General features: G+C 40.3%; 1 protein-coding gene across 1 annotated transcript; it reads right to left on the bottom strand.

The window, feature by feature from the left end:
• Positions 1–27,515, bottom strand: LOC120300535 (zinc finger protein 420-like). Its single transcript, XM_039326708.1, has 11 exons — positions 27,426–27,515; positions 26,694–26,825; positions 25,898–26,326; positions 24,678–24,792; positions 24,489–24,556; positions 22,785–22,941; positions 19,531–21,226; positions 5,011–5,974; positions 4,591–4,794; positions 2,129–2,195; positions 1–678 (listed from the first exon to the last, which is right to left on the bottom strand). Exons 2-8 carry the CDS (start codon positions 26,715–26,717, stop codon positions 5,110–5,112), a joined length of 3,354 nt encoding a protein of 1,117 aa, XP_039182642.1. The 5' UTR covers positions 26,718–26,825; positions 27,426–27,515; the 3' UTR covers positions 1–678; positions 2,129–2,195; positions 4,591–4,794; positions 5,011–5,109.

Here is a 27,515-nt window from a genome sequence, read left to right as displayed (position 1 = left end):
CAAGAACATAACCACACAACTGGTATTTCATTTTATTTAAATCAAATTTAGACTTCTTATTAGCCCTCATCACAGTATAGAAGAGCAAAATATGGCCATAATATGTTTGAAAAAAAAATTGCACGAGCATTTGGGGGTTTCTGGTCATTCTGGCATAATATAGAAATAATATCTCTATTCAAGATGTATAAATCCTTTGAAAAATCATTAAGTCAAAAAACATGAATGGCCATTCTTGATAGGACTGATATGGAAGCATCTGGCCAAAATAGTTGAAATCTGTGTGATGGAGTTTGGCATTACCTCAATCCTAGAAATTAATCACTAATGTGTTTAAACAGAAATAGAAAAACAAATGGGATAGAATATATCTAAACAGAATGCCATTGGCCTATTTCCTTCCTAGGAGCAACAGAACACCATAACCTTTCCTTCTCCCTCTGAGGAGAGGATATCTATTTGGAGATGTTTTCATAAGACGTAACCAATGTCATCTAACTACAAAGCATCTTGCTGAACTGTCTGACTGCAGAATAGGAAATCCTTACCAAGAGAGGCCACGTTCCTGCAATTGTCCAGCATGACTTCCCAATGCAGTGTTTTTTGGCGAGAATCCAGCAGAGACCACTCCTCCTCTGAGAAATACACAGCCACCTCCTCAATGGGCAGAAGACCCTCCTGAAAAGGAAAAAAAAAAAGTACAGAACAGGGCCAGGAGGAACTGCAGGATTTGTCCTATTGTTTAAAAATTCCCGAAGCAAAGCTATGCACTAAGGTAGAATGGGGACCCTGGAGAATTCTGTTAAACATAATTGAAAAGTTAGGAGAATAATTAGCGAAAAGAATTTTGTTTTTAAAGTACTAGTCTTAAAAAAAATTCCTAAAAAAATCCCCAAGCAAAAGCAAAGGGTAAAATCGAAAAACACAGTACATGTAGCCCTCAACTTACAACAGTTTTTAGTGACTGTTCAAAGTTACAACAGCACTGAAAAAAATGTCTTATGCCTGTTTTTCCACACCTCTTATGCCTGTTTTTCCACACCTGTTGCAGCACCCCCATGGCCACACGATCGAAATTCGGATGCTTGGCAACTGACTCATATTTCTGAAGTTTCCAGGGTCCCCGGGTCATGTGATCACCTTTTGTAAAGTTCTCAGAGCAAAGTCAATAGGGAAGCCTGATTCACTTAACAACCATATTACAAACTTAACAACTGCAGTCATTGACTTAACACGTGCCATTCTTTCTCCATCCTGTAACACAATTCCAAATGGGTCCAAGGAAACTTGTGTATCTCCAAATGCTTTTTCATTCATAACAATGTTCATCTAGCCCAGTGGTTCTCAACCTTTTTAATGCCGCAACCCCCAACCGGTCGTAAGTCGAGGACTACTCAACCGGTTGTAAGTCGAGGACTACTCAACTGGTGCAGCACCGTTTGCAGAAAGGGACTTTTGGCGGGCTCGGCAGGGCAGAGACAGCCTGGACAATTCCTATTGGCTTTTGAAAGCCAATAGAATTAGACTCTATTCAAAAGAGTCTATTCTATTGGTTTTCAAAAGCCAATAGAATAAAAGGGAGTAGCACAGCTAAAGAAAAGGGGGGAAAAATGGCAGACTGCGTTGTTTGGCGACCTCCGTGAAATGGTCATTCGACCCCAAATGGGGTCCGGACCCACAGGTTGAGAACCACTGCTCAAGACTTTCTTGCCTCCTTTTCAACCTCCTGAGAAGGTTTAAACTTTAAAGAGAAAGAGTGTCCAGCATCCTAGAAAGGCAAAACCTAGTGATGTCACTTCCTTCGCAGCTTGTAACAGGAGCCCGAAGCTGAAGTGCAGCCCCTGGTGGATTTTCTGTGCCGGGAGGTGCTTATGCAGAGGGGAGAAATGGTGCATTTCCCATGGAGGCCAGGAGGGGGCTCCTTGATCAGGAAGCCTTCTCTATCCAACTGCCTTTGGCAATGTTATATTTTAGTAAAGAGCATTGTTTTTAAAGTACTGATATATATTTTGTTAGCAACAAAAATTTTGGCCTCAATTCTGGTTGTAAATGGAGGACTATAACAGCTGATTTCCTAAGGGAAAGGGAAAATAGAGATCCAGTAAATGAATGAATGCTCTTTTGTTACCTGAGTTGGAGGTTCAATCATGGTTTACGCTCCCCCAAAACAAAGAGTCAACTTCCTTCCATTCTTCCTTGTGAGGGAGACACAATTTCAGAAAACATCATTAATAAAATGGGAGGAGGTATGCTATAGAACAGAAGAAAGTGAAGATCTATCAGAGGACTGGAAGAACCGTATATTACATCCTGATATGTCAGGATCTGGTTCTTCCTGAGAGATCCTCCTGAAAAAAAAGATCTTGAGAAAAAAAATTGATGGATGCCTCTTTCCCCCAGGATCATCTGAATGGAATTTGATTAACTTGGAATTTGACTTATTGACCAAAGGAAAACAACCTGGAGATCTCATTGTAGTTCCACCTGCAGCACTTGCCACGGTTGGATAAATTAATGACATCTTGAGTACTCAATTTGTGGACAGAATTCCATATAAAAATTGTCACTTAACACTTTTGATATTTCTTACTAATAAGCTACTTACAGGAGTATTAGTAGTGTTAGAAGCGCAAAAAGTATATTGTATTGAATGGCTTTACTTATCCCATCCCAAAATGTTTTATCTTTTATCCAGGCTGCTGCTGAAATAACCTTAGGACACAATTGAGCTTGTCCTTGAAATGGGATTGATTTAATTAATATTGTTCTTCCTATCCCAAAATTTCATTTTCAATTTTATTTTCAGAATATCTCTTCAATGCTCTTTAACTGACTATATAGGCTATATTTCATATCATCTGCCTACACTGCAGTGCAATCCTCACCACAACGCTCAGAATTATCTGCTGCTATTTTAGCTTTCCACACCTTTTCTCAACATACTTTTAGCTTAATCTCTGACTCTCATTATGTGTGCCAACTTATTTTTAATCTTCCAGGTGCTTACATCACGCCCAGGATCGACCCCAATCTTACGGCTTTGTTTTTAACTTTAGAGCAGCTGTTACAAGGCCGAAAGCATTTATACTTTGTTTCTCATATACGCATCGGTCCTTTAAGGACTGTCTTCACAAACAAATAAAAAAGAAGGGATCAAGAGTACCTAATTTGGCATGGATAACTCGTCAAGTCAATAAAGTCCTAATAACTTTAGATCAGCTAAATATTTCTTTTCAAAAAACTACTGCCTACCAGCGTCACTTTCATCAGAAACCTGTGCTCCCTAATCCATTGGCATATTATCAGCAATTGCCTGATAAAACCTGGTTAGGTCCAATTCCCTTACTAACTTGGGGGCGAGGCTATCCTGCTGTGCTTGCTCCTACAGGCCCTCTCTGGATTCCAGCCCGGTGTGTGCAACCAGCCAAAGATGTCATTGCATCAAATCCAGAACCCAATACTGGAAATGAAGCAGGTGACTCTTCAGACAGCACAACGTCTCTTTCGCTCTCGCCATCTCAGTTGACCAATGACCTAGGGCGATGTGAAGAACCTAACATCCAAAGCGCAGGAGGTTCTGTGGCAACAGGGAAAAGAACCTACACCAGAGAATTTATGCGCTGCCATATTTGCAGTTTTGACTGCAATTTCCTTAGTCGTTCTTTGCCTCTCTTTCCTTCTTAATTGCTGTGGGGGGCTCAAGCTCTCCCACCTCATCCTTTAGAATCACAGATGAAATATAATATTTGGGTGCAATTAGCTAATGTCAAACAAGTGACAGGCTTTTGTCTTTCTGAATCATATGATATAGAAAATCTGCTCTCTACCTGTCTTATACCTGTATGTGTTCCACTTCAGTTTTAAAAAATTATACTGGTTTAAGCAATTTTCTATCAGACAATGAATTTCATTATGCAACTATGTCAAACTGGGGTCCTATCTCTTATATGTTACCCTTTGATGCTATTGTTTTACATACACCAATTGTAGCTATTCCTACAACTCTCACTTGTGCAAAAATTGTCAATTGTACTATTTCACCTAAAAAACCTCATTGTATACATGTCAAAGAATTTTAAATTGTACCTCAAGAGGTATCCTTTAATTATGCACATATATGGTTATTCAATGACTTTTTTCTCTACTTAATAAGATGTCTTACAGTATTAATACCCACTAACTATTCCAGCTTAGGATAATGTCCACATTAATAAAATAGAGAAGAGTGAGATGTGGGGAAAAATGCATGCGCAGCAAACTGCCGTGCTTCCCCCCCCACACACACACACAAACCTCATAACCTTTTGATACCCTTTGTCCCAGTGAAGCAACCCCAAGGTCATACCCTTTTGACTTAATGCCTCACCTACCAAAACAAATATGCTTAGTTCCCTCCTATCTTTTCCTGTCTTTGTTAGTTCCTTTTCCTTTCATCTCCCTGTATTTGTTCTTTACCTGGTCTTTGACCATGTAATGTGTTATTAGAAAATAGTTGCTTACATGAAGAAATTTTCCAATGAAGAAACCTTTGTCAGCATCTAATGGTTAAGCTGGTGTATGTAACAAGAATATAAAAAGCAATAAACTCACAGAGTTTGTCAAGCTGTGTCCTGCAGCTTTAAACCTCTGCTCAAGACATGCCTGTATGTTTTTCTTAACGTCTTACAAGGATGAACATTTGATTTTTTTCCATTTGTGCTTGGGAAAGCAGCACCTGTTAAATGTCTTCACATCCCTCTGAGAACTATGACCAAGTGGGAGAATGATGACAGTTGGGGAGCAGGAAGCTCATTTCTAAATAATAAAATAAAATGAAGCTATAAACAGATACATTCAAACATACAGATTACAACTATAATGGCACATGCCCATTCTTTTATTACTAAATTCATCTCTCTGGGCCTGACAGGTATGTGAAACATAAAAAACCTTCTTTTCAGAGTTCAGTCTGGGTAAATTGGAAATCCAGAGACTGAGACCACTAAATCAATAATTAGCATTCATTCTCACCCAAATTTGTCTTTGTTTTGGGGATTGACTTCTTGTTGATTGAATCATGTTATAGGAAATAATAGTATGGTGTCGGCCGAAGCCCTTTCCACACTTCACTCATTTATCTGGCCTCTCTCCCGTGTGGATTCTTTTATGGGAAATAAGTTGACCATGTCGGGCAAAGCCCTTTCCACAATCCATGCATTTATAGGGCTTCTCCACTGTGTGTATCCTTTGGTGGGATATACATTCACTGCTTGTCTTGAAGCCCTTTCCACACTCCATGCATTTATAGGGCTTCTCCCCTGTGTGTATCCTTTGATGGCATGTAAGTTCACTGCTTGTCCTGAAGACCTTTCCACACTTCATGCATTTATAGGGCTTCTCCCCTGTGTGTATTCGTTGATGGGTTGTACGGTCACTGCTTGTTCTGAAGCTCTTTCCACACTCCATGCATTTATAGGGCTTCTCCCCTGTGTGGATCCTTTGATGGGATGTAAGTTCATTGCCTGTCCTGAAGCCCTTTCCACACTCCATGCATTTATATGGCTTCTCCCCTGTGTGTATACTTTGATGGGAGGTAAGTTTATTGTGTTGACTGAAGCCCTTTCCACATTCCATGCATTCATATGGCTTCTCCGCTGTGTGGATACTTTGATGGGATAGAAGATTACCTCTTTGTCTGAAGCCCTTTCCACACTCCATGCATTTATAGGGCTTCTCCCCTGTGTGGATTCTGTGATGGCTTACAAGATCACTGCTTGTTCTAAACCCTCTTCCACACTCCATGCATTTATATGGCTTCTCCCCTGTGTGGATCCTTTGATGGTATGTTAGATGACTTGGTTTGCTGAAGCCCTTTCCACACTCCATGCATTTATATGGCTGCTCGCCTGTGTGGATCCTTTGATGGGATGTAAGATAACTTGGTTTGATAAAGCCCTTTCCACACTCCATGCATTTATATGGCTTCTCCCTTGTGCTTATTCTTTTATAAACATTCTTATTTCCATCCTCAGTGCAGTTATTTGGCTTCTCTCCCATGTGAAAACTTTTCTGTGACATAAGAGACCCATTTTCTTGAGAAAGTGTGAAAGTCCGATTGTAATTTTGTCCTTTGTCTTTGGATATATAATCTTGTCCTTTGACTTGGGATAGATGGTGCTCATTTACATCTATGGTGTCTTTGAATAGTCTTATACCTTTCCCAATATATTTTTTCTTTATTTTTCCTTGCTGATCAATGAAGTCCTGCATCTGAGCATCAATGGAAGATGAACTTTCCTTATTCCAATTATTTGAAGAGTTTCTTTCCTGCCTTTGGGATCCTGTTTGAATTGCAGGCTTCTCCATTACGTCTCTTTGTTTGAACACTTTGATTAATTCTCCTGCGACTTTATTGTCATTTTCATTATCACCTTCAAAGGAAAAGAGAAATAAAAGTGATAGAAAGATTAGGGAAAAAGATCACCTGTCAGAAGTCATATTACAGATAATCCCTGAGTTACAAACTTTGCCATAGCGAATGTTTGAATTTACTTGATAATCACCCAGTAGTGTTTACGAAAAACTCCTGAAATTGCGAATGTTTCCACACTACGACAGTCATTCACCTTTACGAACGACCACAAACTGCAACATTCACCCTAGCTATTTCCTCGCTTCCCCCACCACAGTCTCCCTAGACATTAGGCCTTGTAAAAGGCATTAAGTCAAAAAGCATGAAAGGCAATTCTTGATAGGACTGATACAGAAACATCTGGGCCAAAATAGTTGAAAACTGTTTGATGAGGTTTGGTATTACCACAAATCAAGGAATTACTTTGTCACTAATGTGTTTAAACAGAAATAGAAAAACAAATGGGATAGAATACATCTAAGCAGAATCCCATTGACCTATTTCCTTCCTGGGAGCAGTAGAACAGCATGACTTTTCTTCTCCCTCTGAGGAGAGAATATCTATTGGAGATGATTTCATAAGAAGTAATCCGTGGCATCTAACTACAAAGCGTGTTTCTAAATTGTCTGACTGCAGAATAGGAAACCCTTACCAAGAGAGGCCACATTCCTACAATTGTCCAGCATGACTTCCCAATGCAGCGCTTTTTGGCGAGGATCCAGCAGAGACCACTCCTCCTCTGAGAAATACACAGCCACCTCCTCAAAGGGCAGAAGACCCTCCTGAAAGGCAATAGAGTATTGAACACACTGAGGAGGGACTATAGGATCTGTCCTATTGTTTGGAAATTCCCAAAGCAAAGCTGGGCACTAAGGTAAATGGCTGTGTTTAGTAGGATTCCATAGTTTAGGTGAGAAAGTGGACAGAAGAAAAAGCTTTTGATTGAAGAAATGTTTTAGATAGGTTTCATCAACTTGAATGATTTTGTAAGACTTCCAGTGTCATTCAGTTAAGTAACCCCAATTTCCTTCTGGATCAAACTCAGGATCCTTCTGGATCTACCCAATATGCAGCCGGCCAGCCAGGATCGATTCATCCATCCTCAATCAAAAGGCACTCAGTGTCAGGAGAGAATCAATTGGCAGGTGGGCCTTGGAAAACCCACCATCAGTGACACTAACCCGTCCTGGGTTTAAAGGCAGAGATGTCTCTGTAGGGGAAGGGATTCTTTGTAGAATGTTATGAAATGGCTAAGAAGGAGCAATGCTGTTCATCCTCAACACCTTCATGAAAGAGCTGGGAGAGATCAGCCAGGGATCTGTGTTGTGTGCCATCAATATCCAGAGACTCTGCCCCTCCTCAGATTGCAAGGAAACTGCTAGTAGTCTGAGCCATTGACTCCACAGTAAATAAGGAGATGGAGAACATTTTTTCAGGAAGGCATTTCTTAGCCTTTGCAAAGCTGGATGGTTTGGCCTCCAAATCCAGGCACAAATCAGGGGATTAAAAGGTATTTTGCAAGCCAACAGGGCCTTGATTATGTGCTCTTTCAGAACAATTTTTATTTGGAGGCATTTCTATATGGCCACTGTCCTGGGATTTTAAAAATCTTTGTTCTTAATCACTTATTTTCTTATCAATGATTGTAAATGAAGCTTTTAAAAATGGTAATATCCCGGTGTGAATATTTAAATACTTTTGAGGATCCTTGCACAATGAAACTCAAAGAATTACAGAAAGAATGGGAGCTGTGAAAATATCTGTAAAACATTACTTACTGAAAAGTTGGGAGAATAATTAGGGAAAAGAGTTTTGTTTTTAAAGTAGTAGTCTTAAAAAAAAAATCCTAAAAAAATCCCCAATCAAAAGCAGACGAGACAATGGAAAAAGGCAATAGAGATAGTCCTCAACTTACAACAGTTTTTAGTGACCGTTCAAAGTTACAAAGGCACTGAAAAAAATAGCTTATGCCCGGTTTTCACACCTACGACTATTGCTGCATCCCCATGGCCACACGATTAAAAATTCGGATGCTTGGCAACTGACTCATATTTATGCTGGAATTGGGTATGTCTAGTTTAACGAAGAGAAGGACGAGGGGGGACAAAATAGCAGTGTTCCAGTATCTCAGGGGCTGCCACAAAGAAGAGGGAGCCAAGCTATTTTCCAAGGCTCCTGAAGGCAGGACAAGAAGCAATGGATGGAAACTAAGCAAGGAGAGAAGCAACCTAGAACTAAGGAGAAACTTCCTGACAGTTAGAACAATTAACCAGTGGAACAACCTGCCTCCAGAAGTGGTGAATGCTCCAACACTGGAAGTTTTTAAGAAGAGACTGAACAACCATTTGTCTGAAATGGTATAGGGTTACCTGCCTGAGCAGGTGGTTGGACTTGATGACCTCCAAGGTCCCTTCCAACTTTATGATGATGGTGATGATGATGATGGTTCCAGGGTCCCCGGGTCATGTGATCACTTTTTGTGAAGTTTTCAGAGCAAAGTCAATAGGGAAGCCAGATTCACTTAACAACCATATTACAAACTTAACAACTGCAGTCATTGACTTAACACATGTGGCAAGGTCGTAAAATGGGGCAAAGTTCACTTAACAAATATGTTGCTTAGCAACAAAAATTTGGATTTCAATTGTGGTCATAAATAAAGAACTACCTGTACTGTGTACATCAGCTGATTTCCCGAGGGAAAAGGAAAATACAAATCTAGTAAATGAATGTTCTTCTCTTACCTGAGCTGGAGGTTCAATTACAGTTTCTGTTCCCCCAAAAGAAAGAGTCAACTTCCTTCTATTCTTCCCTGTGAGGAAGACAGAATTTCAGGAAGCATAATTAATGAAATGGGAGGAGGTATGCTATCGAAGAGAAAACACAAAAGATAAGAAAGTTAGGATTTATCAGAGGAGTGGAAGGACCTTATTATTACCTCTTGAGGTGTCCTGATTTGGATCTTCCTGAGAGATCCTCCTGAAAAACAGTTCTTGAGGGACATTTGGTGGATGCCTCATTCTCTCAGGATCTCTGACGTCCATTGTAAAGGACTTGAAATAGTATGGAGAAAAGAATTAATGGTCATCACACATCATGAAGTGGTTTTTTACTGCAAAGCACTCAGTATCGATCAAGTTAGGCTGGGAAGTAAGAAATAAATGGCTCTGCAAAACCTTTCTTCTAGAAAGGATAAGCAACTATACAAAGATGAGTGAAGCATCTCTATATAGTGTGAATGCCAGGGAACTCTGGTAAAGAGCTATTAAGAATTTGGATCAAATGGCAAATAATATAATGCCTGAACAACTGGAAGATATTTGGATGAAAGGTTTAAAATTTCTATTAAATTATAATTTAAAAGAATTTTTTAATAAAATGATGTTGTCATGGTTCCGAAAGGAAGCAGCTTTTCAAAGAACTTTGAGGCTTATTCTTCTAAAAGAATCTTTTATTATTCTGCATAGCTTCGGCACTAATAAAGTTAAGCCAATAACTGAATCCTCCCTCCCCCAAACACCCTTAACAAAGCATAACTCACTTCTTCATTTTACAGTCATCAATCACGTTCTCCGATTAATGTGAAGTGTGAAGTGCCCCTCCTGTTGCAGCTGGGCTGACCTTGGCCACACTGTGCTCAGACATTGTTATGATTAGCTAGCATATTTTCCCATCCACCAGACTGTTACTATCTGCTTTAACTCTAGAAGTGCTATACAGGCTAAATAAAACAGGTTTGCTTCTTCATATATGGCAAGAACATCCGATGTTAGCAGTCTTGACAGATGTATCATTCTATTTAATGCGTGATAACCGGCCAAAGATGTATAAAAGAAATTCAAATACATGTTCAAAATGTAAACAAGAATCTTTTTATCATCTTTGCTGGACTTGTGACAAAGCAAAGAAATACTGGTGTAAGATTTATATTTTACTGCAGAAGATTCTCAAAGTTGATATAAAAATAAAACAAGAGATTTTTCTTTTACTTTTAATAGGGAAAAAGATTGAAAAATAATATGGATCATTGCTTTATATATGTTGAGAGTAGCAAGAATGGTTTTTTTTTATTAAAAGTTTTTTAAAAATTTACAATATAAACCGCTCCCACCCCTTCCCCCCCTCCTCCACTTCCCAGAGCTGATTACAGGGTAACAAATAAACAAACATTATCTAACATAAACCAACTATACTATCAAACAAAACCATAACGCACTTTAGCTCCTTTTCAAAACAAATATTAACAAATTAAAAAAATAATAATAATATAATTAAAACTATTAATAATTATCTAACATCTACACATATGCAAGATAATACTTATCAGTTTCATATTTCTTTTGAATATAATTAATCCATCTTCTCCAAACCATAATATATTTTTCTTGTGATTGATCCTTCAAATAGGCGGAGATTTTCGCCATTTCTGCTAAATTAGACACCTTAAGTATCCATTCTTCCAAGAATGTTTTTTGTACAAAAATGGAAGGATATTTTAATTGCCACAATGGAAAAACTGATGGAACTAGCAGAGATGCCAAAATTAATTGCTTTAATGAAAGAAAACAACACATCCATCTTTGTTTCTATTTGGAAACCGCTTCAAGATTTTGGGGGGGGGGATAAAAAAAATGAAACTTTGATTTCGTTGTTATAGAATGGCTAGTACCTATTAAGGATGTAAAAGTAGAAGGTCGAGGCTATAATGTTACCATTTTATTCGACTGCACTAAAAAGAGTCAGAAGTCAATCATTTTCCTTTTTTGCCCTTTCCCCTATACTTCTTCCTCTTCCCTTCCCCCCACTTCCTACTATTTTCATTTTTTTTTGTATTTTATATCTTGATAAGCTTAATAATATTTTTAAAAGGAAACAAAAATTTGAACATATTATTATATTCAACTCCTTCTGGACTCCCAAGAGGAAGTCCTCTCACCTGCAACTCAGCCTGCTCCTTCTGCTCCTCCGCCTGGCTCAGGAGGAAGCCTTCCACCAGGGCTACCGCCTGGGAGCTGGTCTCTGCTCCACACTCCCGCACCCAGCTCTCCATCTGCAGAGGCAGAAGGGCCAGGAACTGCCCCAGAACAACCAGGTCCAGCATCTGCGCTTTTGTGTGCTTTTCTGGTCTCAACCATTGATTACAAAAGTAGTGGAGTCGGTTGCAAAGTCCTCGGGGACCCTCCTCCTCCTGATACTGGATGCTCCTAAAGTTCCAGGACTGAACTTGTGAAACGATGGTTCCATCGTCCAGGATCTTCTGCCCAGTTCTTGCCCAGATCTCCTCACCGATTCCAGACTGAACACTGGAAGGGCCTTTTCCAGTTCCCCCACTTGCTAAAGGAAGGCTTGCCATTCTTTCTCCGTCCTGTAACACAATTCCAAATGGGTCCAGGGAAACTTGTCTATCTCCAAATGCTTTTTCACTCATAGCAATGTTCATCTAGCCATGGGAACACCCAAAAAGTCATTATCCCTCTTTGCCAAAACAGTAACATTGTTGCTAACGAAGATGAACAAATGACCTCCTTGTACAATTCTCTGACAAAAAAAGAAAATAAATTCAAATAACTGGAAGGTAGTGGATTGGACCGTTCATCAACACATATCCACACAGAAGGAAGTATTTTTCTGAGCTGATAAAGCAGTGGTTCTCAACCTGTGGGTCGGGACCCCATTTGGGGTCGAACGACCATTTCACAGGGGTCACCAAACAACGCAGTCTGCCATTTTTTCCTTTTCCTTAGCTGTGCTACTCCCTTTTATTCTATTGGCTTTTGAAAGCCAATAGAATAGACTCTCTTGAATAGAGTCTAATTCTATTGGCTTTCAGAAGCCAATAGGAATTAATAATAATAATAATAGTAGTAAAGTTGGAAGGGACCTTGGAGGTCATCTAGTCCAACCCCCTGCTCGGGCAGGAAACCCTACACCATTTCGGACCAGTGGCTGTCCAGTCTCTTCTTAAAAACTTCCAGTGTTGGAGCATTTACTGCTTCTGGAGGCAATTATCCAGGCTGTCTCTGCCCTGCTAAGCCCGCCAAAAGTCCCATTCTGCAAACGGTGCTGCACCAGTTGAGTAGTCCTTGACTTAGAACTGGTTGAGTAGTCCTCGACTTACGACCGGTTGGGGGTTGCGGGATTGAAAAGGTTGAGAACCACTGTGATAAAGGGATGATTTCAGTCAAGAAGATTCAGTGTATTTGGCATTTTGGATCATTTCTATTCCTTCTATTCACAAGGAGAGACTTGCTTTTTAAAAATATAGATCTACATTTACCTATAAGCTGGGTTCACGCAACATACAAAAACTAGAACAGGTTAACAAAGCAGGAAAACTCAGACCACATAAAATGAAATGCCAATCAATCGACCCTGATTTGGGATGCTGGTTCACTACCTTCCTAAGACAAATTGAACTGCAGGGGATCCAAACCTAGTTTAGTGTCATCCAGATTTGCCATGCAGTATCTCTACCAATCCATTTCCCAGGAAATGGGGTGTGAAGGACTATCCAGGTCGCCCCCTTTCCTTCCTGGGGATGTGGACTTATTCCTGAGGGCAACATGCATGATCTGCAGCTCTGCTTTTCCCCGTGTCTGTTACGATCATGGAAAAGGGCGGTAGGGAAACATGGGATCTACTCCCGAGACCCACTCCCAAGACCCAAAAGGCTGAACCTGGACGAAGACTTGGAATGTGTCCCTTCCTTCTCGAGCGGGAGAACCCTGTCACCCCTTGTATGGGAAGAAACCCACAAATACACTCACACAAACCTACCCTTGCAAGCTCCGGCTCCCTTTTCCTCAAGACTTTCTTGCCGCCTTTTCAACCTCCTGAGAAGGTTTAAACTTTAAAGAGAGAGAGTGTCCAGCATCCTAGAAAGGCAAAACCTAGTGATGTCACTTCCTTCGCAGCTTGTAACAGGAGCCCGAAGCTGGAGTGCAGCCCCTGGTGGATTTTCTGTGCCGGGAGGTGCTTATGCAGAGCAAAGAAATGCTGCATTTCCCATGGAGGCCAGGAGGGGGCTCCTTGATCAGGAAGCCTTCTCTATCCAACTGCCTTTGGCAATGGTATATTTTAGTAAAGAGCGTTGTTTTTAAAGTACTGGTATATATAAAAAAAAACATTTCCTAACAAGAATCTCATTTAAATTTGTTGCTCAGGAACGAAATAATAAATCAACCCAAAGTTGAAGAAAAAAGTAAAGGCGACAATACTATGTATACCAGCTTGGCATTCTGAAGGAAAGGGAGAATATAGATCTAATAAATCTCCTGCTCTTACTTAAATTAGAATTTGAACCACTATTTCAGCTCCACCATAAAGAAGAGTCACCTTCTTTCTACTCTTCCCTGTCAGGGAAAGTTGGCGACAAAAATTTTGGGTTTAATTCTGGTCGTAAGTAGAGGACTATAACAATTGATTTCCTGAGGGAAAGGGAAAATAGAAATCTAATAAATGAATGCTCTTATCTGAGTTGGAGGTTCCATCATGGTTTCCACTCCCCCAAAACAAAGTGTCAACTTCCTTGCATTCTTCCTTGTGAGGGAGACACAATTTCAAAAACATCATTAATAAAATGGGAGGAGGTATGTTACAGAACAGAAGAAAGTGAAGATCTATCAGAGGACCGGTTGAACCGTATATTACATCCTGATATGTCAGGATCTGGATCTTCCTGAGAGATCTTCCTGAAAAAAAGATCTTGAGAAAAAAATTGATGGATGCGTCTTTCCCCCAGGATCTCTGATTTCCACTGCAAAAGCCTTGAAATAATATGCAGGAGAAAAGAATTAATGGATATCACCCATCATGAAGTGGTTTCTTTTCCTGTGAACACCACTTTAAAGCACTCAATGTTGATCAGTTAGGCTGGGAAGTAAGAAAGAAATGGCTGTGCAAAATCTTTCTTCTAAATGGATAAGGGAATTATACAAAGATTAGTGAATCATCTCCAGACAGTAGGAATTCCGGGAAACTCTGGTAAGGATGTATTAAGAATTTGAATACATTGATAGCCATAGTGAAGGCGCTGGCAGGTTGGCAAAAAGAAGAAGAAGAGTTAATGAACATCATATACCATGCAGTGTATTCTTGTTCTGTGAACGCTACTTGAAATCGCCCAGTGTCCATCAGTGTGGCGGCAAAGTAAGAAAGAAGCAACCCTCACAAATAACTGTACAAGAAGAACCATCTGACTTCTGGCCTTTTCTGGATCTCTTCCTTTCAAGCACAGCTCAAACAGTTAAAGAGAGTGAATACAGCATCCTAAAAACTCAAGACCCAGTGATGTCAATGAGTTTCCAATCCCCCCTCTGGAAAGTAATGTGTGGCATTTGCCCTCTGGTGCTTCAATGCTGAAGTTCATGGTGTTGCCTTCTCTGCGTAGCCCCTGGTGGATTCGATGAGTAAGGCAGGTGTTCATGCGAAGAGGGGAGAAAGGATGCATTTCCCATGAGAGGCCAGGAGGAAGGAGGCTATCAGACATCTTCAATCTCTTGTTGCATCTGGCTGTGGTTCTGTTGGTTTTTTTTTTTATTGAAAATTTTTATTTTTTCCATTTAAACATTATAAAAATACAATACAATTTTAAAATAAGATAAATTCATAACCATTGGTGCGACCCGCCCATTCCCCCCAGGCTGCGTCCACCCTTTCTTAAAACATTCCCTACTTCCCTCCTCTTTCTCTCCTCCCCTCCTACTCTTTTCCCCTCCCCCTCTCCTCTCAATACCCTACTTCCTCTCTACACCTTCTCTCCTCTCATCCCTATCAAACCCATGAACGCAGCATAAGGGGAATGCCCCGGCCGCACTCCTATAAACAACCATTATCTATACTACATTTACCCCCCCTCTTACCCTCCCTCCCACCCCCAACCCCCCTCCCTTCACTTCCCAGAGCAGAATACAGGGTTAATAATAACAAAATTTATAATAATAAAAAAGAAAAGAAAAGAAAAAAGAAAATATCATAATTAACCTTTAACTCCATAACCTATAAGACAATTCTCTATAATATTTGTTATAATATTCATTCATAAAATAAATGAAACTTTTTAATTCCATACTTTTTCTGAATATAATCTATCCATCTTCTCTATACAATGATATATCTTTCTTGTGTATGATCCTTTAAATAAGCAGAAATTTTTGCCATTTCTGCAAAACTAGATACTTTAAATATCCATTCTTCTAAAGTAGGCAAAGAATCTTTCTTCCAGTATAAACCTACTAATAACCTTGCTGCAGTTACTAAATTCAACATCAAGATAGTTTCTTTTTCATTTAAATCAACGAAAATACCCAGTAAAAATAGTTGAGGAGTAAACTTTATCTTCCTTCTAAAAATCTTTTGAATGTTCCACCAAATCATAATCCAAAAAGCCTTTACTTTTTTGCAATTCCACCAAATATGAAAATATGTTGCATCATTATTACCACATCTCCAACATTTGGGCTGTATATTAGGATACATACAAGATTTTTTTTAGGATCTAAATGCCATCTATAAAACATTTTATAAAAATTTTCTCTCAAACTTTGAGCTTGTGTAAATTTAACATTTCTAGTCCAAATTGTCTCCCATAAGTCCAATGAGATCGGTTCCTGTATATTCTGAGCCCATTTAATCATACAATCTTTATGGCTGTGGTTCTGTTGTTTTAAGACTGCAATCATTGTACCAGTTTCCGCCAAAAAACCTAAAATCACATGCTTAAAGATTACTGTCCAGTTGCGCTCTCTTTTAACATAGGTGTCAAGCCCCTGTGTGCTCGACATTAACGGGCAGGGGGAGAGGTTGAGAACAGCGTGTGGGACGGTGGAGGAGACCAGCGACCCTTCTCGGTCTACCTGGCCTGTGGACGGACAACGCGTGGCAATGTGGGTGTCGGCTCTGTGGTCATCCCGACGGACAGCTGAGCGGCTCCATTTCCTGCCACCGAACAGCTGTTGAGTGCAAGGAAGCGGCAGGGAGTCAAGAGCCGACAGTGCGGCCCAAAGCACAGCCAAACGGCGCAGGGACGCTCATGGGACTGGAAGGCTATAACGCGTCATGCCTGGCTGTTTTAAGACCACGCATACTGGATGCTAGTTAGGCGGCCTCCTTGGAGCCTGCAGTTCAAGAGGAGAGGAACAAAACTGCAGAGCAGTTAGGCACTGCGCTGATCGCAGCGCAGAGAGGGAATGGGGAATTCATGAATGGATTGTTTCCCACCAAATATAAAGTAAGGAACCATACAACCTGCTCAATTAGAATCAGTCTGGACAAACTGGGAGCCAAAATTATCATGTCTTTTCTGGGCACAGACTAAGTCATGATTAGGAGGTCTCCTGGACCAGGAGAGGCGTGGCAAGTTTGACAGATTTAGTCTAATTGGGCAGGAAGACAGAATTAACCCGTTCGTGGATTCTCCATCTATCATGCTGGAGAACGAGTGAATCTCTGCAAGTTTTGAGTTTATAAACCTTATGATTCCAGGAATATTTCATCTTTCAGAGCAATGTATGCATGATTCAAAATTTAGGATTTCTCCTACACTCACTGGGTTGTCCTGCCCACTTTTTAGCTAATTGGAACATGGCTCGTAATAAATGTTTGATTGCACAAAGGTGAAGAGGAAATTTCCCAGAAGTCTGCAGAGTGCAGAGAAGAGCAACAATGATGATCAGGGGACTGGAGGCTAAAACATATAAAGAACAGATGCTGGAACCGGGTATGTCTGGTTTCATAAAAAGAATGAGTAGGGGTGACATGATAGCAGTGTTCCAATATCCCAGGGATTGCCACAAAGAAGAGGGAGTCAAGCTATTCTTCAAAGCATATGAAGGCAGGACAAGAAGCAATGGGTGGAAACTGTTCAAGGAGAGAAGCAACCTAGAATTAAGAAGAAATTTCCTGACAGAACAATGGAACAACTTAACTCCAGAAGTTGTAAATGCTCCAGCACTAGAAGTTTTTAAGAGATTGGACAATCATTTGAAATGGTCTAGGCCAGGCCCAGGGTTTCCTGCCTGAGCAGAGAGTTGGAGTAAAAGACTTCCAAGGTCCCTTTCAACTCTTGTTACTCTATTTGAAGTGACTCCTTTGCAGTCCTGGGATTCAAATATGTGAACAACTGGTTCTCTGTGTGGATGCCACTTCCGGAAGTCCATTCTGGGCCTGGGCAACAAAAAATTAGCTACTGGTTCTGCCGAAGTGGTGCGAACTGGCTGAATCCCACCACTGCTCTTCTGTCTTCGGAGATGTAGGTGAAACAAACCTGGGAGAAACATAAAGCAACATAGCAGGACAAAAAAAAAAAATAAAAAAATAGGCAAGATGCAGAAAAGTTTTTAAACCTTCGTTGGAAGCCGAATAAGCTTCTCAGTATAACTGCAATCTTCAACTATTCTATTAATTTGGTTATTATTTAATTAAATTGCAATCCTCCCATGGACTATCATGTAATCTCGTTTCTCTTATCCACTTTCTCTCTTGCCTTCCCTTTCATCTTCTTTATTCATCCCTCCTAGGCATAAATCCATTTTTTTCTAATTGATCATTTATTCTCCTCCCTTTCTGCAGACTGACCATTGCCTCAGAACTGGAGACCCTTCTTGGGTTTTCTATCGTTTAAGCCAGTTAATACTTTTACGGGAGAGTCGCATCTCATATGTGCTTAGAGAAAAGATGAAAGTATAAAATCAGGTAAGGAAAATAGTGAAAAGTAAATATGAATATTGTACCATGAGGCAAAAAAAAAATAAATCACCACTCATTTGTGTTGGGAATACATCTCAGGAAGGATGAGTTTGGAGAGAGGAGACAAGATGGTGACATATTAGCAGCTCCTGAAATAAAGTTCAGGGTTATAACAGGCCTTATCCCTTCTGGCTTATCTCTATGACCCAAAAATGCCTTTCAGAGGTAAGAAAGAACCTAGCAATGATACTGGAAACCATCAATCCACAGATCATAAATGGAGAAAAACATAAGTACAAATTCTCCTCCAACCACAAGACCTGAAGGTTCCAGTAGTTTGAAGAGATTCCTCTGGATATGGAGGCGACAATGCAAAGAAAAAAAAAGAGATTTAGTTAATGAATGAAAGAATGGAGATGGAGAGAGAAAAAGGGGTTAGAAAGAATTGAGTTAATTTCTCTGCTCTTTTCAGTCTCTTTATTGTCCAGCTTGACCCAGAACTATTACTGACAAGTACTGTAACTGAGTAAGTTGAATAAACCAACATGAGCTTCTCAAATCCTAATATATGCCCCCTCCAAATCCTTCCAAAATTTTTAGTGTATTAATGTATTTTTAAAGCAACTATATTCTAAGGGAATAATATATAACAAGAACATAACCACACCACTGATATTTAATTTTATTTAAATCAAATGTAGACTTCTTTTTAGCCCTCATCACACTATAGAAGAGCAAAATATGGCCATAATATGCTTGAAAAAAATTGCACGAGCACTTGGGGGGCTTCTGTTCATTCTGGCTCCTTTTGTGAGAGAAGAATTCTGCATCCTTTCAGCTCTTCATAGACACCAAACATAGATGTACATGTGACAAGTCCCTTATATCATGAAACCTTTGACTGAATAATGTTCCGTTTCTGCATAGACACCAGTTGACTCAGGTTTCAGTTCTACACGGAGGATGCACATTTGATTACTTTTGGAGTATTCCAGTTCTGCACGAAGGATGAACATTAGATTTTTTTTTTCATTTGTGCTTGGGGAAGCAGCACCTGTTAAATGTCTTCACATCCCTCTGAGAACTATGACCAAGTGGGAGAATGATGACAGTTGGGGAGCAGGAAGCTCATTTCTAAATAATAAAAAAATGAAGCTATAAACAGATACCTTCAAACATACAGATCATAACTATATTGGTACATGCACATGGTTTTATTACTAAATTCATCTCTCTAGGCCTGAAAGGAGTATGAAACATAAAAACCCTTCTTTTCAGAGTTCAGTCTGGGTAAATTGGAAATCCAGAGACCACTAAATTAATAATTAGCATTCATTCTCACCCAAATTTGTCTTTGTTTTGGGGACTGACTTCTCGCATCTATGAATCATGTTATGGGAAGTAAGAGTATGGTGTCGGCCGAAGCCCTTTCCACACTTCATTCATTTATATGGTGGATTCTTTTATGGGAAATAAGTTGACCATGTTGAGTAAAACCCTTTCCACAATCCATGCATTTATAGGGCTTCTCTCCTGTGTGTATCCTTTGATGGGTTGTACGGTCACTGCTTGTCCTGAAGCTCTTTTCACACTCCATGCATTTATAGGGCTTCTCCCCTGTGTGTATCCTTTGATGGGATGTAAGTTCACTGCCTGTCCTGAAGCCCTTTCCACACTCCATGCATTTATAGGGCTTCTCCCCTGTGTGGATTCCTTGATGGGATGTAAGTTTACTGTGTTGACTGAAGCCCTTTCCACATTCCATGCATTCATATGGCTTCTCTCCTGTGTGGATTCTTTGATGGGAAATAAGAACATTATGTCGGGTGAAGTCCTTTCCACACTCCATGCATTTATAGGGCTTCTCCCCTGTGTGGATCCTTTGATGGCATGTAAGATGACTCTGGTTCCTGAAGCCCTTTCCACACTCCATGCATTTATATGGCTTCTCCCCTGTGTGGATCCTTTGATGGACTGTAAGATGACTGTTTGTTCTGAAGACCTTTCCACACTCCGTGCATTTATATGGCTTCTCCCCTGTGTGGAGTCTTTTATGGGAAACAAGAACATTATGTCGGGTGAAGCCCTTTCCACAATCCATGCATTTATAGGGCTTTTCCCCTGTGTGGAGTCTTTTATGGGAACTAAGATGACAGTGTTGGGTGAAGCTCTTTCCACACTCCATGCATTTATACGGCTTCTCTCCTTTATGAATCCATTGATGGGATGTAAGATGACTGTGTTTCTTGAAGCCCTGTCCACACTCCATGCATTTGTAGGGCTTCTCTCCTGTGTGGATTCTTTCATGGGATACTAGACTACCATGTTGGGTGAATCCCTTTCCACACTCCATGCATTTATAGGGCTTCTCCCCTGTGTGGATATTTTGATGGGATATAAGATTACTGCTTTTTCTGAAGCCCTTTCCACACTCCATGCATTTATAGGGCTTCTCCCCTGTGTGGATCCTTTGATGGGATGTACATTCACTGCTTGTTCTAAACCCCTTTCCACACTCCATGCATTTATATGGCTTCTCCCCTGTGTGGATCCTTTGATGAGATGTAAGTTCCCAGCTTGTTCTGAAATCCTTTACACACTCCATGCATTTATATGGCTTCTCTCCTATGTGGCTCCTTTGATGGGATGTAAGATGACTTGGTTTGCTGAAGCCCTTTCCACACTCCTTGCACTTATATAGCTTCTTCCTTGTGCTTATCCTTTTATAAACAGTCTTGTTTCCATCCTCAGTGCATTTATTTGGCTTCTCTCCCATGTGAAAACTTTTCTGTGACATAAGAGACCCATTTTCTTGAGAAAGTGTAAAAGTCCCATTATAAATTTTTTCTTTGTGTTTGGATGTATAATCTTTTCCTTTGACTTGGGATAGATAGTGCTCATTTACATCTATGGTGTCTTTGAATAATCTTACACGTTTCCCAATGTATTTTTTCTTTATTTTTCCTTGCTGATCTATAAAGTCCTGCATCTGAGCATCAATGGAAGATGAGCTTTCCTTATTCCAATTATTTGAAGAGTTTCTTTCCTGCCTTTGGAATCCTGTTTGAATTGCAGGCTTCTCCATTACGTCTCTTTGTTTGAACACTTTGATTAATTCTCCAGCAACTTTATTATCATTTTCATTATCACCTTCAAAGGAAAAGAGAAATAAAAGTGATAGAAAGGTTAGGGAAAAAGATCACCCTGTCAGAAGTCATATTACAGATAATCCCTGAGTTACAAACTTTCCCATAGCGAATGTTTGAATTTACTCGATAATCACCCAGTAGTGTTTACGAAAAACTCCTGAAATTGCATGTTTCCACACTACGACAGTCATTCACCCTTATGAACGACTACAGTAGCTCTGCAACATTCACCCTAGCTATTTCCTCCCGCTCCTCCACCCCAGTCTCCCTAGACCCTATGCCTGTGGGTACTCACCTTTGCTTTCTTGGCTGTTCTAGGCCTTTTGTGCATTCGCAGAGAATGGAAGCCTAAAGTAATGCAAGGTCATGTGAGATCAGTGATGCGAGATCTCACGCTACTGATTTCAAATGATCTCATGGTAGTTTATGCCTCTTTTTCTGATACAGAGAATGAAATGGAAGCTGTGGGAGGCTTCTGATTGCCTCTGGAGGCCCAATCCAGGCATCGGAGGCCTTTTCCAGGCCGCTGCTGCCCAGAAAGGAGGCCAGGGGATGCTTCCATGGGCCTTCAGAAGCCTATCTACAGGCCTCCACCGGCAGAACAGAAGCCAGGGGTGGTGGCCATGTGGCTCCAGTGTTGGGGGGGGGGGAGAGCAGGAGATAAGCACCATAAGCACCGTGAGAGTTCAGGCACCCATTCTCTGTAAAAGATGGGTGCCTGAACGCGTGCGATATTACAGCACGCAGGAACTTCCATTGACTCTCCTCTCCCTGAAAAGCAGGAACCCGGCAGAGAGGAGATAGATCTTTTCAAGGTAAGTCAATCTGGTGTGGCAGAAATGGAGGGAAAAGCATGAGGTATCTTTGTGAATCGTGGAGGCCTTGGGGGCCTGTTCCATCACTAGGCCCTCTATGGCCTTCCCCACCCTGAGATACCTCATGCGTAAATAATGAACCGCCTATTTGTCCATGCATTCAATTAGCAAATATGTGGGTGAAAGCAGGGAGTGATCTTTGAGGTACAAGGTTTATTCCCATGAATTTTTGAGTTACGAATGAAATGGGCAGGCTCCATTATATTCGTAACTCGAGGACTACCTGTAATTGCCTTCAGATATTTTGCCAGATTCCAATATATTGTATATTTGTATAATTATAATGGTTTGGTATAGAAATAATAATATCACTATTCATGAGGCATAAAAACTTGTAAAAGGCATTAAGTCAAAAAACGTGAAAGGCAATTCTTGATAGAATTAATATGGAAGCATTTGGGCCAAAAAGTTAAAAACTGTGTGATGGAATTTGGCATTACGGCAAACTAAGGAATTGTCACTAATGTGTTTAAACAGAAATAGAAAAACAAATGGGATAGAATATATCTAAGCAGAATGCCATTGGCCTATTTCCTTCCTAGGAGCAGTAGAACAGCATGACTTTTCCTTCTCCCTCTGAGGAGAGGATATCTATTTGGAGATGATTTCATAAGAAGTAATCCGTGGCATCTAACTAGAAAGTCTCTTCCTGAACTGTCTGACTGCAGAATAGGAAACCCTTACCAAGAGAGGCCACGTTCCTACAATTGTCCAGCATGACTTCCCAATGCAGCGCTTTTTGGCGAGGATCCAGCAGAGACCACTCCTCTTCTGAGAAATACACAGCCACCTCCTCAAAGGGCAGAAGACTCTCCTGAAAGGCAAAAAAGTACAGAACAGACTGAGGAGGGACTATAGGATCTGTCCCATTGTTTAGAAATTCCCAAAGCAAAGCTAGGCACTAAGGTAAATGGCTGTTTAGTAGGATTCCATAGTTTAGGTGAGAAAGTGGACAGAAGAAAAAGCTTTTGATTGAAGAAATATTTTAGACAGGTTTCATCAACTTGAATGATTTTGTAGGATTTCCAGTGCCATTCAGTTAAGTAACCCCAATTTCCTTCTGGATCAAACTCAGGATCCTTCTGGATCTATCCAATATGCAGCCGGCTAGCCAGGATCGATTCATCCATCCTCAATCAAAAGGCACTCAGTGTCAGGAGAGAATCGGCAGGTGGGCCTTGGAAAACCCACCATCAGTGACACTAACCCGTCCTGGGTTTAAAGGCAGAGATGTCTCTGTAGGGGAAGGGATTCTTTGTAGAATGTTATGAAATGGCTAAGAAGGAGCAATCCTGTTCATTCTCAACACCTTCATGAAAGAGCTGGGAGAGATCAGCCAGGGATCTGTGTTGTGTGCCATCAATATCCAGAGACTCTGCCCCTCCTCAGATTGCAAGGAAACTGCTAGTAGTCTGAGCCATTGACTCCACAGTAAATAAGGAGATGGAGAACATTTTTTGAGGAAGGCATTTCTTAGCCTTTGCAAAGCTGGATGGTTTGGCCTCCAAATCCAGGCACAAATGAGGGGATTAAAAGGTATTTTGCAAGCCAACAGGGCCTTGATTATGTGCTCTTTCAGAACAATTTTTATTTGGAGGCATTTCTATATGGCCACTGTCCTGGGATTTTAAAAATCTTTGTTCCTAATCACTTATTTTCTTATCAATGATTGTAAATAAAGCTTTTAAAAATGGTAATATCCCGGTGTGAATATTTAAATACTTTTGAGGATCCTTACACAAATGAAACTCAAAGAATTACAGAAAGAATGGGAGCTGTGGAAATATCTGTAAAACATTACTTACTGAAAAGTTGGGAGAATAATTAGGGGAAAGAGTTTTGTTTTTAAAGTAGTAGTCTTAAAAAAAAAATCCTAAAAAAATCCCCAGTCAAAACAGAGGAGACAATGGAAAAAGGCAATAGAGATAGTCCTCAACTTACAACAGTTTTTAATGACCGTTCAAAGTTACAAAGGCACCGAAAAAAATACCTTATGCCCAGTTTTCACACCTACGACTGTTGCAGCATCCCCATGGCCACACGATTAAAAATTCGGATGCTTGGCAACTGACTCATATTTATGACGGTTAAAGGGTCCCTGAGTCATGTGATCACTTTTTGTGAAGTTTTCAGAGCAAAGTCATTAGGGAAGCCAGATTCACTTAACAACCATATTACAAACTTAACAACTGCAGTCTTTGACTTAACACATGTGGCAAGAAAGGTTGTAAAATGGGGCAAAGTTCACTTAACAAATATGTTGCTTAGCAACAAAAATTTGGGTTTCAATTGTGGTCATAAATCAAGGACTACCTGTACTGTGTACATCAGTTGATTTCCCGAGGGAAAAGGAAATACAAATCTAGTAAATGAATGTTCTTCTCTTACCTGAGTTGGAGGTTCAATCACCGTTTCCGCTCCCCCAAAACAAAGCTTCAATTTCCTTCTATTTTTCCCTGTGAGGAAGACAGAATTTCAAAAAGCATAATTAATGAAATGGGAGGGGGTATGGTATAAAAAACACAAAAAATAAGAAAGTTAGGATTTATCAGAGGAGTGGAAGGATCTTATTATTACCTCTTGAGGTGTCCTGATTTGGATCTTCCTGAGAGATCCTCCTGAAAAACAGTTCTTGAGGGAGATTTGGTGGATGCCTCATTCTCTCAGGATCTCTGACGTCCATTGTAAACGACTTGAGATAGTATGCAGGAGAAAAGAAATAATGGTCATCACACATCATGAAGTGGTTTCTCACTGCAAAGCACTCAGTGTTGATCAATTAGGCTGGGAAGTAAGAAAGAAATGGCTCTGCAAAACCTTTCTTCTAGAAAGGATAAGCAACTATACAAAGATTAGTGAAGCATCTCCACATAGTATGAAAGCCAGGGAACTCTGGTAAGGAGCTATTAAGAATTTGAATATGTTGATCCAATGGCAAATAATTTTGTGTATAATATAATGCCTGAACAACAGGAAGATATTTGGATGAAAGCTTTAAAATTCCTATTAAAGTATAATTTAAAAGAATTTTTTATAAAATGATGTCTCATTCTATTTAATGCATGATAACCGGCCAAAGAGGTATAAAGAAAATTCAAATACATGTTCAAAATGTTAATGTAAACAAGAATCTTTTTACCATCTTTCCTGGACTTGTGACAAAGCAAAGAAATACTGATGTAAGATTTATAGTTTACTGCAGAAGATTCTCAAAAGTGGGTATAAAAATAAAACCAGAGACTGTAATAGAGAAAGAGATTGAAAAACAATCTCAAACTTTGGTGTTATATTTGTTGAGAGCATTAAGAATGCTTTTTACACAAAAACGGTAGGATATTTTAATTGCCATAATGGAGAAGTTGCTGGAAAAGCTGATGGAACTAGCCGAGACAGCAAAATAAAGTGCCTTAATTAAAGAAAAGAACACATCCAACCTTGTTTTTACTTGTAAATCACTTCTGGATTTTTTTTCTTGGGATAAAAAAAAAATGAAATTTAGAGTTTCTTGTTATAGATTGGCTAGTTCTAGTACATATTAAGGATCTAAAAGTAGAAGGCCGAGGCTGTAATGTTACCATTTTATTCGACTGCACTAAAAAGAGTCAGAAGTCAATCATTTTCCTTTTTTGCCCTTTCCCCTATCCTTCTTTCTTTTCCCTTCCCCCCACTTCCTACTATTTTCAAATTTTTTGTATTTTATATCTTGATAAGCTTAATAATATTTTTAAAAGGAAACAAAAATTTGAACATATTATTATATTCAATTCCTTCTGGACTCCAAGAGGAAGTCCTCTCACCTGCAACTCAGCCTGCTCCTTCTGCTCCTCCGCCTGGCTCAGGAGGAAGCCTTCCACCAGGGCCACCGCCTGGGAGCTGGTCTCTGCTCCACACTCCCGCACCCAGCTCTCCATCTGCAGGGGCAGAAGGGCCAGGAACTGCTCCAGAACAACCAGGTCCAGCATCTGCGCTTTTGTGTGCTTTTCTGGCCTCAACCATTGACTACAAAAGTAGTGGAGTCGGCTGCAAAGTCCTCGGGGACTCTCATCCTCCTGATACTGGATGCTCCTAAAGTTCCAGGACTGAACTTGTGAAACAATGGTTCCATCGTCCAGGATCTTCTGCCCAGATCTTGCCCAGGTCTCTTTCCCGATTCCAGACTGAACACTGGAAGGGCCTTTTCCAGTTCCCCCACTTGCTAAAGGAAGGCTTGCCATTCTTTCTCCGTCCTGTAACACAAATCCAAATGAGTTCAAGGAAACCAAATTCTTTTTCATTCATAACAATGTTCATTTAGCCATGGGAATCAGAACAAGCCATTAACCCTCTTTGCCAAAGAGATAACGTTGTCTCTAAAGAACATGAACAAATGACCTCCTTTTGCAATTCTCTCATAGGAAGATAAATTCAAACAACTAGAAAGTAGTGGATTGGATCATTCATCGACACTCATCCCCATAGAAGGAAGTATTTTTTTGGCCTGGTAAACTGATGACTTCAATAAGAAGATTCAGTGTATTTGGCATTTTGGATCATTTCTATTTTTTTTACTCACAAGGAAAGACTTGATTTTTAAAAATATAGATCTACATTTACCTCTAAGCAGGGTTCACGCAGCATACAAAAACTCAGAACAGGTTAACAAAGCGTGAAAATTCAGTTCACAAAAAATGTGATGCTCCAGTTCTTTCTTCTTTCACACAGGCAGGCAGGTTCACACAATGTATCCTAAGCACAAAAAAGTCTATCAGATCTAGGGGCTCAGTTCATATGAAACACAAAGGCTTAAATGCACAAACCTTAACGTAATGATCTGGTTCATTATCCTCCTAAGACAAATTGAGCTGCAGAGGAGACAAACCTAGTTTATTGTCATCCAACACAGAGTGAGAATTAGGCATAATCTTTTGTTCTCTTCTTTTCAAACCTTTTCTTATTTCTTCCTTGAGATTTGCCAGGCAAGCTCTCCCCCTACCCAGGAGCTTTTCCCAGGAAATGGGGCGTGAAGGACTATCCAGGTCCCCTCCTTTCCTTTCTGGCATCTGGATTTCTTCCTGAGGGCAACATGCGTGGTCTAGACTAGCTCTGCTTTGTTCCCTGCCTGTTACAATCATGGAAAAGGGCAGCAGGGAAATATGGTATCTTGGGGTCTCCCACTCCTAAGATTGAACCTGGATGAGGACTTGGCACGTCCTTCTCTAGTGCAGGAACTCTCTGCCTCGCCTTGTATGGGAAGAAACCCCCTCCCCCATACACACACACACACACACACACACACACACACACACACACACACACACACACACACACAAACAAGCCCTTTGTCACCTGTGGCTCTTCCCTTCAAGACTTTCTTGCGAAGTTCAAAGGGTTAAAGAGGGAGAGTCCAGCATCCTAGAAAGGCAAGACTTAGTTATG

Source organism: Crotalus tigris, unplaced genomic scaffold (genome assembly GCF_016545835.1).
Source record: "Crotalus tigris isolate CLP2741 ecotype Arizona unplaced genomic scaffold, ASM1654583v1 scf7180000024342.5246164, whole genome shotgun sequence".
Lineage (NCBI taxonomy): Eukaryota > Metazoa > Chordata > Lepidosauria > Squamata > Viperidae > Crotalus > Crotalus tigris.
Note: the sequence above shows the minus strand (reverse complement) of the source record. Positions and strands in the feature narration are given on the sequence as shown.